Consider the following 12,638-nt stretch of genomic DNA (forward strand, 5'->3'; position numbering starts at 1 on the left):
ATATTAGTTTCAGGTTATAACAGTGATTAGACATTTACTAGTATGTCTAATATGTGTATGTTTAACTCATACATACATTCATGTATGTTTACAAAGACTAGTCACAAAACTCATCGCTTTTCCAAGATAAGCGTAACCTGAAATCGGTCAAGATGTGGAAGATTCATCGTAGTTAAAACGAGGGTCATAAAGGGCAAGAGCCCGTGGTTTTTGGCCTTTGTAAGGAATCCACTAATGCGGCCTGACAAGCCAGCACAATTTAATGGCTCCCTCGTCATCGTAAGCAGCAGGCCTCCCCGGAGGCCACACAGAGTCTGCGCAGATCAGCGCTGACCCCGGCGCGGGCTAGAGGTCAACTCCCAAGGGCTGTCCGAATTCTTACTGTGCTGCCCTGACTCTCGCCTGGAGGCTATGAGCCTTTGATACCAGTTTTTCACTGGGAGAGAACATGATGCGAATGTATTAGGTCTTGTTAACATAATTCCATATTGTGTCTGCTTAGCAGAAGTTCCGTGTGTTTTATTTTGAAAGCAGAGTTACTGCAGGCAGCTCTTGGTCTGCAGGGCGGGGAGTCTTCTGATCAAACTCATTTCCCCCCCATAAGTTGAAAACGGAGGAGAGACATTTCATACTTCCGGGCATTTAATATTTTCGCGATCTTTAGCTCCCAATTCTGTGACAGCATCAGGCTGACCAGATGATGCAGGTTCCGAGTCGCTGCAGCCAGCAGGTCAGCCTCAGGAGCCACACGCGTTATACCCCACCTTTGTCCCTCTTGGTCTTGCATCAGGTGAAAGTTCATTTTCGTGTCTGCAAAAATAGTGTGTGACTAAGCAGACGGCGTGGTTTTGTTCTCCGCAATAGAAGCTTCCTTTGCAGCTTTGCTCAGATGAGCCCCAACACACTGCCTTTGGGGTTCTTCCTGGGTTTTCTCACCTTGCGTGCATTTGGTGAGAACCCGCCTCACTGAATTGCGCCTGGGAGTTGCTGCCTCAGAAAACAGCCGCCATAAAGCCGGGGTAACACTCTGGCAGGTTCATTTACGGGCGGGGGCAGTGGCCGAATGTGATCGTTCCTTTATTTCTCTTAAGCTGTAAAATGCTGGTTCATTCTTCCAAATCCATAGCCCTACACAGATTATAGAGGCATCTTAAAATGCCCGTGTCAGAATACAGTCAGATGGGAAAATTGCTGAAGACTACCTGGTGTGAGTGGTACCCAGGCAACCGGGGTCTCCCCAGACCCGTGCAGCTGCTGTAGTCACCGGAGGAAAAATGTGATCTCCCTGCTGGGAACAGAAGCTTCCGGAGGATCGGTAGCCATCATGTACCTACAATTTTAAAATACAGGAAGTCCCCACCTACAAGCAGGTTGTGCACTGAAACTTTATTTGGAGTTAATTGCTTGAAACCCAAAGCAGGTGTTCCCCAAAATGTGTTGTAGACGGCGCCTACATTCCAGGCAGGTCCCAGAAGCCTTTTTAGCTCGTAATATATCTAAGGAACAGCCCTGTGCAGTGAGCAAGACAGGAGCCAGCCACCATATATCACAATGTTTTATGCGTCCGGCACGTGGAGAGCAGGCCCCGCTGCTCTCCTCCCTTAACACTCTCTGGCCCAGGTGGTTACTGGGGCCTGCAGGTGCACAGAACCCCTCTGCCACCCAGCTTCCTTCCCTGGTGCTGACAGGAATGGGGAGCCGGCAGGCGTGGGGGTCAGGGGCATCCTGGGCCCCACTCACTGCGCCTGTGTTCCTCCTACTGGAACGAGCTCACAGATCACGTGTGGACTTGCTAATGTTGCAGGTTATGATTCAGCAGGCCTGGGAGGGCGCTGAGATTTGACTTTCCAACAGCTCCCAGGGATGCCATCGCTACTGGTCCACAGAGGCCAGTCTGAGTTGCAAGAGTCTGTCGACATCTCCAGATGGGGGAGGATGGCTGGGAGAGAAATCCCCAGCCACTACCAGAAGGAAGTGGAGAGGGAGAGGCTGGGTTCTGTCCTGGAGGCCTCATCTGCATGTAAAAGCGCAGCGGCAAATACCAAAGTCCACAGCGAGCAGATCATCCAGGATCCTCGCCTTCTAGGCCCTAGACCAGTGTCTTGGTGTGAGAAGCACCAGGGGGAAATCCGGAATCTTCCCGGCGCACCCAGGGCTTCTGGTGCAGGTGATCACAGTGCAGCAAAGCAGTGGGGAGCATGGGCCTGGTTTACTCCTGTTTCCACCACTGACTAGCTATGTCTTTGAGCACATGGCTTTGTGCCCAAATGTCCATTGTCCTCATCATTAAAATCGGACTAAAATTCATACCCACCTCTTGGCGGGGGGTGGGGCGGGGCTTAAGTTATCTGTGTAGGGCTCATAGAGTGCCCCAGTGGTGGTGGTCGCTATGTGAGTCATTTGAGGATATAGGCGTGGAGTCAGATTTCCAGTTTCACTTCTTACCTCCTGTGTGGCCTCCAGCAAGTGACTTAACGTCTCTAAACCTCGGTTTCCTTCCAGGTCACGTGGGCGTAATAAAGGTTTCTGTCCCATGTGTTGTTGGGAGTATAAACCAAGTAACCAACTCAGCACAGTGTCTCGTACGTTCACCATGCACTTGGGTTCTTGTTACCCAGGCAGGCTCCCCGGAGAACCGGGGCTTATAAGCTGTGCTCCAAGAATCATGGGTTTACAGAAATGGGTCTCAGGCATCATCACTGGCAGCAAGGAGGAGCCTGTCGCCCACTCCACCCACTGGCCCCTTCAACCAGAGGGGCTCATCTCTGCTGGGGTTCGGCATGAAAATTGGATTTAGGGAACCAGGTCTGACAATAACTCTCGGAGTTGCAGTGTACCAGGGGCCTGTGGGGGAAGTAAATGGTCTCAATTCTCAAAAAGGTGACATTTGCCTGTTTTTATTTCCTTGAAGAATGAAATAGCAGATGGTGAATTTAAAGAGAGGATGGGTAAATGTGTGACCTGAGGCATTTATAAAGCGTGGCATCGCGTAGCTAATTCACGTGGGCAGAGCGCAGTGGTCGCGCGGCAGCGTCTGGGGACCCGCAGTAACACCTGTGTTCTCTCCGCCAGATGAGCACCATGCCCGGACTGCCCACGCGGCCCTGCTTTTACGACATAGACCTCGACACGGAGATGGAGCAAGTGAGGGGTTTGTTCTGAATCAGCGAGGCTTTCACGGGCCCGATTCAGGTAGGCTGTTGTGCTTTTTTCTTTTTTTTTTCCTTCCTTTCTTTTTCCAAATCTATTTTAGGGTTTGTTTCCCTGCTAATATTGAGGACAAAAATGGTCTGAAAGTACTTCCCTGACTGGGTTGCCGTGAATCCCTGCCTGCTAACAGCCCAGGGCTTGAGAGTCGCTGCAGAGTGTGGACCTGCAGCTGGACAGTCGGGACAGCCAAGACAGTCGGGACACAAGCTCCGGGTGCGAGTCAGACCATGCCATCCGTGACTATAGATTTGTGTGAGGCCTCTCCGTTCCTAACAGCGGAACCCTATCAACTCGTTATTCTTTTTCCAGAATGAAAACTAGTGTCTGTTAGCACTTTAAAGGGCTAGGCATACCACATGTTTCTTGGTTACCAAGCTGAGTCACGGGACAGAAGAATCTCAGCGCACTCATTTTCTAGGGCTGCTGTGGCAGTGTCCCAGCTGTGTGGCTTAAAACCACAGAAACGTATTCTCCCCTAGTTCTGGGGGTCGGAAGTCCCAAGTCAAGGTGTCAGCTGGGCCCGGTACCTTCTGAGACGCTGGTGGGATCCCTCCTGGCCTCTGCCCGGCTTCTGGTATCTGCCACCAATCCCTGACATCCCTCAGTTTACAGCTGCATGGCTCCAGTCTCTGCTTCCACAGCCGTGTAGCCTTCTCCCTGTGCATCTGTCTGCACGTGGCGTTCTCGTCCTATAAGGACACCAGTCATGTTGAATTAGGGCCCCCATATTGACCTCATCTTAATTACATCTGCAAAGACCCTGTTCCCAGATAGGTCCCTGTCATAGGTACTAGGGGTCAGGACTTCAGTATATCTTTTGCAGTACACCACTCAACCCATAACATTCATTCGACTGTAGCTCAACAGGTGTGTTACGATCTCGTGCCGCCGGGCAGATGCTTAAAGATGGGACAGATCATTCTGGGGGCCCTGTGAGTCATAGGCAGGTCGAGGCAGCAGAAATTAGATACCTCGCTGGCTCACTGTCCGCAGTTTCAAAGGACTGGGCTTAACATGGGGCTGGTGCAGGCAGCCTGCCGTGGGGGCCCCTCCATCTCGTTTTTGTCTCCCCCTCAGTCCTGCAGCCACCCCTGCTAGCTTCTTTCCTCACTTCCCGTCACAAAGAGAAATGACCACCCTCCTAACCCCCTCTCTGGAAAACTCCCAGTCAGACGTTTCAAAGGCGCAGAGCTGAGCTGCTTCCCTATCCCATACATCAAACATGTCCTCACCGTATTCTCAAGATACATCCCTCCCCCAAACACCCCCAATTCCTTCTCCCACTCATGCCTGCTCCCGTTCCTTAGCCCCGCACTCCTCCCTCCTGCCCACACGTTCTGACCCTTCCAGAGGAGTGTGTTTGACCTGCGCCCCTTCTTTCCAACTGTCGGGAGGCATGGCCCCAAGCCGCACACAGGGCCCTCACTTCCACCTGTGTCACTACCAGTAGGCAGCGTGGGGAGACTTTGCCTTGTAAGGCTTTGTTCCCAAGGCACTGAAGACCTGGGCCCTGATGAGCAAGGTGAGGGGCCCTCGTGTGAAGTGACAGTCATACAGGTATGGAATTGCTTGGTTTGGGTTGTGTTTGGTGTTTCCTGCTATCTGTATGGTTCGTTGTGGGTTTTTCTGAAAAGGTTTTTGTTTGTTTGGTTGGTTGGTTGGTTGTTTTTGGCTGAGGAGCAGGAGTTGTGTTTAGTTTTAACCACAACCACATTTCGTATCTTTGTCATTTCTGGAAAAGAAAACTCCAGAAAAATGAACTTAAGGAGACTTTTTTTTTTTTTTTTACAAAAAGGCCCATAAAGCTGAGTTGTGGTAGCAGTGTTACTTTGGTCCTTTGGTTTGACCGTGTGGGTGTCTGCGGGAGAGGATGTCGTGCCTTTCCCCGCTGGCCTTGGGATCTGACAGCATCCGTTCTCCGGAACTGGAAATGGCCCCCGTCCTGACCGAGCTCCCTTGTCGTGTCAGGAACCCATTGAACTGCCTGGCTGCCATTTGTCATTTTCTCCAGAACACGTGTGAACTCTCCTTTCATCTCTCTCTCAGGTAGTAGTGGTTCGGCCATTTGGTCCACTTCCGTTTTCTCTCCAGGTCGGTCATGTAAACCCAATTACACCTTCATTATTGCGTTTCAGGCTCGGGCAGTCCCGGGGACACATCCCTGGCTTCACTCCCATGTGCACATGGGTCCCCATGTTTGTGTTCCCTAACAAGCATTCTCTGGGCTGGGGGCAGGGCTCTGGCCTGCGGCGGTCACCTCCAGTGTGCCGGACACTCTGCTTGGCACTTCGCACAGCAGCCACAGCACTTGTGGCAGCAGGTGCTGTCCCACCGGGTTAGGCCCTTGCTCTGTGGCCACTGAGGGGGGCGGATGAGGGACGGCCCGATCCACGGGGCTGCGGAGCTGCCTTCCGTGGCTCAGCCTGTCTCGTTACTTTGCATCCCCTATCACATGTCATGCTGGCACCACCCAGTGAGGTGGGTCGTGTTATTTCAGAGCTGTGAGGACTTTGGACAGAGGGGCCAACAACTTGCTCAAGTTGCACAGCTAGTAGGTGCAAGAGCCAAGACTCAGCCCGGGTCTGCTTACTCTCGGTCTCGCCCCACCCTTTGAGCCCCAAACCAAAGGCCGGCCTTTTCATTTCAGTCATGGGGTAAAGGAACTTCAGCCCTTCCTGGAAGATGATAACCAGCTATTGGAACAGATCTATAATTTGGGGATAACCAGGTGATTTTTTTACAACAAAAGATAATTATTTGGGTAATAAGAGCTATGACTTTGTCACAGTCCTTTGTAGTCACAGTATAATAGGGCTCTCTCTTCCTTAACTCCGTGGTTGAAGGGCACTTTCCCATTCACTTGTCCAAGGCTTTCTTCTCCTTTGTGAGCTGCCAAGTCCTGGTCTAGGCGTGGTGGGCAGCGGTTCAGTATCCATCACTTGACCTTGCTGGAACAACTGAAAGTGGATCCGGTGTCATCAGATAAAACCACCGTATACAAAGCACACATTCCTTCCCAGGGACTCCTCGATACCGTGGTCCCGCAGCATTCTTTCTGTTTCCTGTGGCCTCTCCCATACGGCCACCAGGGACCCCATCCACCAGCGGTCAAAGGTCTGTGGCTATTAAAAATGCCTAAGATAAAAATGTTCGAGCTTGAATGACAGGCAATCTGGGCAAATTTGGGCATCGGAAGAGGAAGTATCCGGTCGGGTGCCTCACTCACAGAGTCGTCAGACTCCCGAGAGTTCTGTACACTCAGCGGGACACGTCACAGGCACGTCCCACGTGGAAGACTGCACTGGGTCAGCGATGACTTCCTTTCCTTCCTGCTTACCTCACCCTCTAGGAAATTGTGTGAGACTTAGCATGAACAGGAGGTGCCAGGAAATCCCCAGAATTCGAGCCCTTTCTCCTTCTTTCCAAGGCTTCCCTGTAGTGTATTCACTAGTGTTGCAATCGGGGCATGATTCATTCTTTTGGATGTCACCAAATAGAACTAATTAAAGTCAGGTGTTTGTCCCAGTGAAACTGATCCTGCAACTGTACTGCCGTCCTTTGTCTGAGGATGATTGGATTGAGGGAGGGTGACTCTGTCCCCGCTGTGGGTCTCCTTCTGCACCTGCATTGTGTTTTGAGCCTTGGCAGCATACAGATGAACAGGGAGGACTCTGGCGGAGTCCCTGAGGAGTTCAGACACTCCACTTCATCCTGGGGTGGAGCTTCGCGTTCACCACGGAATCCGGTTGACTCTGGTCCTGCTGTAAATGTTGGTTACTTACCCGGGAATTATTTTTCTTGAACTGCACATGAGAAAACAAGTATAATACCAGCTCGTTTTCCCCTAAACCTCCTTTAGTGCAGAAGTTTTCAATGATATTTCATAGTCATCCATTGGTCTTCAGTGGGCTGTCTGCCCGCAGCCCTCTAGGAACAGGGTCTTTTATCCCCAAGCTGCAAACCACAGGATTTGGGGGTTCCTGGGGGGAGCACCTGGGCTCTGTGGTTTTGGTCTTGAAACTCTTTTCAAGAAGCAGCTCAAAAATTGGTCCACGTCATGGCGCTCCCAGGCCCGGGTCCCCAGTTCACTGCCGAGCCGTCCTCACAGGGGAGCGTGTCCCTCTTCTTCCCCATTTCCAGGCAGAGGCTGGAAGCCCAAGTGACTGAAGTAAATGATAGTGATAATTAAGTCTAACAATGACACCTTTAACGTCTCATTGGCATCTAAAAAGATAGTAATAAGTAAATGTTTCTTAACTGAAATGGAATGTATTAAAGCTTAGCAGTTGTGAAACTATTAATTTCCTTTCAATGATAGGAAGGACACTTTTTTTCTGGACACTTTTTTTTAGGAGTTGGGGAGAAACTAATTGTCTTTTATTTTTAGAAAATGTAAGGCAAGGAAAATAATATTTCAGAAAACTCAGGAAAGATAGAATTTTCCTAATAAGGAAATCTGTACATCAAAAATAGAAGAAATGATCAAGAAAAACATCAGAAAAAGCTCCATTAAGACATTAGTTATAATCTACTAGTAGGTTAAGAAAACCCCGAACCTGCATGGTATAGGGGAAGTCATAACTAAATGCTGTGAACTTGAAATTCTTCCACTGCAAAAGACATTCTGCCTGAATTGAAGCTGTTGAGAAAGTACCCAGTACCTCCCATGCAGTTCCACTTCTAATAAGAGAAGTTCGTAGACTAAACTCTCCCTGATTTAAATCAGATCTCAGGAGAACCTCATGATGTAAATGACTCTAAGTTATTCCCTTTTGCCCTGGCCATGTGGCTCAGTTGGATGAAGGATCTTCCCATAAACAAAAGTGTCATGGGTTTGATTCCTGGTCAGGGCCCATGCCTAGGTTGTGGGTCCCCAACTGGGGCACTTACAAGAGGCAACTGATCGTTGTTTCTCTCTTTCTCTCTCTCCCTCCTTTCCTCTCTCTCTAAAATCAGTAAGCATGTCCTTGGGTGAGGATAAAAAACTTTTAAAATTAAATTATTCACTTTCTAGTTTTAAAGAAGATAGTCACCATCAACTTTGCCAATCCTGTTGAGGTTGACTATTTGTTTTATTTTAAAGTCACTTTGGTAGTGACTTCAACCTCTGTTATTCAACAATGGGAACGATTAAATTATTATCCTTAGCAAAGAGAGGTCAAGAGCCAAGTGTTATTACTAATACTCTAAGGGTAATAAAATGAATGTTTCTTTGTTTAGCAGAGGAGAGAGAGAGCAAACCCTCCCGTCCCCTAAAGATAGATACTTTGTGGCTGCAGTTACAAACTACTGGGTGGCATAAAACACCGGACGTTTGTTCTCTCACAGTTCTAGAGGCTCAGAGTCTGGCGTCGGAATTAGTGTTCTGCAGTCAGGCAGAGATGGGCCCCCCCCCAACTCTCCAGAATCCACCCCTTGCCTCCTGCCACTTCTGGTGGCCACGGGGACTCCTGGAGCTGTGGCCGTGTCCCTTCAATCCCTGACTCTCTGATCAGTCACTTCGCCTCTTCCTCTTCCTCTTCCTCTTCCTCTTCCATGCATCTGGACACTTTTAGATTTCTTATTATTCCCATACCAAGGTAAAGTGTTTTATATATTCCATCTTCCAAAATACTTGCCCACTGAATAAACTTCTCAAAATGTTTTTCTTCCACTGAATAAACAATATACTGATTCATTTTCACATTCTCGCCTTGTCTATTACACCCGTGGGTTGTTTTTTTTTAATCTATAATCAGACTATATACTTCTGCCCAACTCTGAGTCCTCGTAAAACATGAAACCACAGACTTGGAGCCCCTTTAAACACAACTCCAGGGGCTACAGAGTTTGTTACATGGCTGATCACCTGCCCTCAGATACACACACTGGCCTCCGGGGATGGAAGGCCTTGTTGTGCCTCAAGTGGTCTCCAGCCGCGGAGCCCACCCTCCTTTCCCATAAGCCCCCACCTTCTCTCTTCCCCCGCAAGAGTCCCTGAGCCTTACCAAGGTGAGGCTGGTCTTGTCCCCTGAGCAGAGGGGTAGGTCTGCACCAGACACACTTTCTACCCAACATCTACAGCATTCTCTTTTCATTCGTGTGTATTATGCCCCTGATTAGGGTCAGACACTAGGGGAGCATCTGCAGCCCCTTGTCATCATCACCGGCTTGTGACCCCGCTGGCCCCAGGCCCCTCCCTCCTCTGTGGGAGGCCGACTCGGTGTGTCCCGGCCGAGCTTGAACTCATGGCCCACTAGGTAAATGTCTTCTGGAGTGGTGAACACATTTTATTTTTCCTGAAACTTGGGTGTTTTGTTTGTTCTATTTTAAATATAGTGCAATCCCTTCTCTTTCTAAAACATGACTGGATTCAACAGAGGCAGAAAGCCTTAATAGCCTTTGAGAGGATGCCTAAGCGCTCACTTGGTCTACTCACTTCCATTTTTATCCTAAATGATTTTTCAGAGCTTGTGTTCTGTGCCTGCTGTAAGAGAGAAACTAAAATCAAAGGCTGCGGGATATCTCATCTAAAATCCTGAACCTGCTCACTCCACAGGGTCCTGGAGACCAGGGATCCCAGGTTTAGGAGTTGTGGCGATTCTGCCGCAGTCCCCAAGTAAATCTTTTAGGACATTGAGACCGTTTGGTCGCCGTGCTGCAGAATCAGATTCTCCACTGCTCCTAAGTAAAATCATTGCAAAAAACAATCTCAGCCCTGTCCTGTGAATGGACTCGCTCAATCTGCCCTTGAATTTCCTTTTGGTCTCAACTTTAGAGCTATCAAAGATGAATACCAGGGGGGAAAGCTGTTCTTAAACCACTGTCACGTTTCTTTCTGTTTTTCAGGCTCCTGAAACTCAAACTACCCCTTGCCTTTTGGCCTAAGTTGGAGAAGAAAGTGAATTTGAAATCTACCCGTTACGCAATGCTGGAGAAATGGTGGAATAGGCCAAAGATTTCTTCCTTCAGGACAGATTCTGTTTGCAGTCGAGCATAGTGTTCAGTCAAAGGACCTCCACCAAGTTTGAAAGAAACTAATTTATTCTCAGTTTCTGCAGAGTTTACATTATTCCCCACTGCTTACACTTGAGAACGTTTATTGTATGGGGACCATGCAATTAAAAGCGTATGAACTGAAAGGTGACGTTTTCTCACCCTGGAGTTTTCTGTTTTGTCTTTGAACCAAAAACATGTATGTATTGAGAAAACCAAGCGGCAAGTTTTCAGCGCCCGGTAAAACCCCTCTCTCCAGAGGTTACTGACTGTTCATGTTGGGGTTGTTACCTGACCCCAGTTTCCTGGAAAACTGCGACTGCAACCAGAGCTTTATAAACATAACAAGGGAAAAATAACACACACACACACACACACACACACAGAGAAATAGCTGGTCAATTGTGAAATCTTCCGACTATTGGAGAGTTGTCATATCCTTTGGAACAAAGTGCACTTCATATCCAGAGCTCTTTTTCAGTGCCAGTGAAATTCACATCACGTACCCCAAACTGAAGGATTTATGCTAGTTTCTTCCACCGAGAAACACATCACAAGGGCCCTTAGAGCGCCTCTTAAAGTCAGGTGCCGGCAAATGTTCCTCCTTTTGTCCGCCCCTTACTTTGCAGTCAAGCACGGGCTGTGGCCTTCCGCCCCCCCCCCCCCCCCCCCTCCTGGGTGTTNCCTTCCGCCCCCCCCCCACCCGCTCCTGGGTGTTTCTGACCCTTCCTTGTTCCCATTTGTTCCTACAGTAATATAAAATTATATAAAAGTTAAGACAAAACCAAGGATTCAGGAGCAAACAGGCCGCGATTGTCCTCTGAGCAGTGGAAGTGCAGCGGTCACCATAAATATCTGCAAGCCCCCGGTCACATCCTGCAGGAGCCCTCGCCCGGCTCCTTCCTGGGTGCTCTTGTCCGGCGCCCTGCAGCGACCTGCCTGCTCGTGCCTCTGCCTGTAATGTGTCTTTATGCCCCGTTTAATGTGTTCCAAACCACTGTGTACTAACTGAAAAGCCTCCCCGCACAGCGACCGTCGTGAATAGTTCTGCTGGCTGTTTCTGAAGTGTACCCCGCCCCGTTCCTGCCTTTTCTTTGGGAGTACACCTCTCCAGAGATACAGCAAACTAGTATTTTTTTGTATATAATTCTGTTTGAGGATCATAAGGTTCATGGGAAAGGTGTGCTTTCTATATGCACTCAGCAAGCAGTCTTTCTTGTGAATTGGTTGTTTTTAAGCAGTTGCCTTTTGCTATTTGAGTGTTTATTATTTCCGGTACCATTTAAAAATTTTATTTTCAAGTTTTGAAGTGTTTAACAGTAAAGTAAGGATTTTAGGAATCTATATTCCAAGGGACTTCTTTCACCTGGCAACTCTCCAATTCACCAAAAAGAGAAAAATGACAAAGCATCCCAAACTCAGGGGTGGGAGAGTTTCCGACACTCACGTTGGAGGTGTTGCTCGGAGCTCAAATCCGCTTTCCCGTCATGGCGGTTCATCTTCTCTCCTCTAAACATTGTCACTGGAGTTTGGCTGCTTTTCTCTCCTTCACTCACTACGAGAATACACTGCTGCTGACTGGTAAGCAGTCCCCCTGGGCAAGGAAGGTCTTTTGCAGATTAGTTAATGGGCTCACCAACTCAGGATAACTTGGCTGGTGTTCCTAGGAAGAGCTAGGCTGGTGTTACCTTAAGGAAGAGCTACTTACCTACTCTCTTCTGAGGCCAAGGCATGAGAAAAAAAAATCGCATGGCCTTTGGCCTGGTGGGTTTAAGTTAGAAACCTTTTCAGGATGGGCAGGCCCTGATTCCTCTCTGGCTCTACAACTGAAAAGATAAGAAAGCGCTAACAGACTGGAACGGTGAGGGCCCCAGTGACCCACCGTGGCTCCCAGACGCGCAGTCCTGTTCCCGCTCTGCTCGCTGGCCAGTCACAGCAGCACCCGCCCAGGCTGAGACCCAGACCTGGAGAGTCCCGGGAAAGCTCCGAGAGGAACGCAGTGGAGGGACTAACTGATGACGTGGGGACTCAGGGAGGACACAGCAAGGCACTTAGCCAGTCCATTCATTAATATTCTTTCTGATCTCTTGGTACTTCCAGGGTTATTTTGTTAAACTAGAATGCACTGACTATTAAAGCAATCTGAGTATTCTTCACAGTAGCGGTTTGGAGAGAATTCGTTCTGACATTAGCCAGGGTTTGGCCTTTATCATAATTTACGCTTATCCATATATATGAAGCTTACCTTCTTTATTCCAGAAAAATCCGCATACACATAATTTGTCCATGGTTTTTGCATAGTGTATACATACAAAGGACTAAAAATTAAGTGCATTTTTGTTAAAAACCCTGTAGTCCATGCCCCTGGAAAGAGCAGACCGTTGAGGCAAGGCAGCTGGGCGCTAGTTGGGCCGGTATATGGTTCCTTAGACTGTCTTGCAGCCGTAGACAGA

General features: G+C 48.8%; 1 protein-coding gene across 1 annotated transcript in view; it reads left to right on the forward strand.

Annotated features, from left to right (window-relative positions):
• Nucleotides 1-10,346, forward strand: part of MTHFD1L (methylenetetrahydrofolate dehydrogenase (NADP+ dependent) 1 like) — a 169,098-nt gene extending 158,752 nt beyond the window's left edge. The window contains exons 27-28 of the mRNA XM_037049648.1: nucleotides 3,073-3,192; nucleotides 10,039-10,346. Coding sequence (XP_036905543.1) covers nucleotides 3,073-3,162 — 90 coding nt within the window. The 3' untranslated portion in view covers nucleotides 3,163-3,192; nucleotides 10,039-10,346. The remainder of the gene's footprint in view (nucleotides 1-3,072; nucleotides 3,193-10,038) is intronic.
• The last annotated feature ends 2,292 nt before the right edge of the window (nucleotides 10,347-12,638 follow it).

This window comes from Sturnira hondurensis, unplaced genomic scaffold, assembly GCF_014824575.4.
Source record: "Sturnira hondurensis isolate 20B ecotype Veracruz unplaced genomic scaffold, ASM1482457v3 Scaffold0000167, whole genome shotgun sequence".
Taxonomy (NCBI): domain Eukaryota; kingdom Metazoa; phylum Chordata; class Mammalia; order Chiroptera; family Phyllostomidae; genus Sturnira; species Sturnira hondurensis.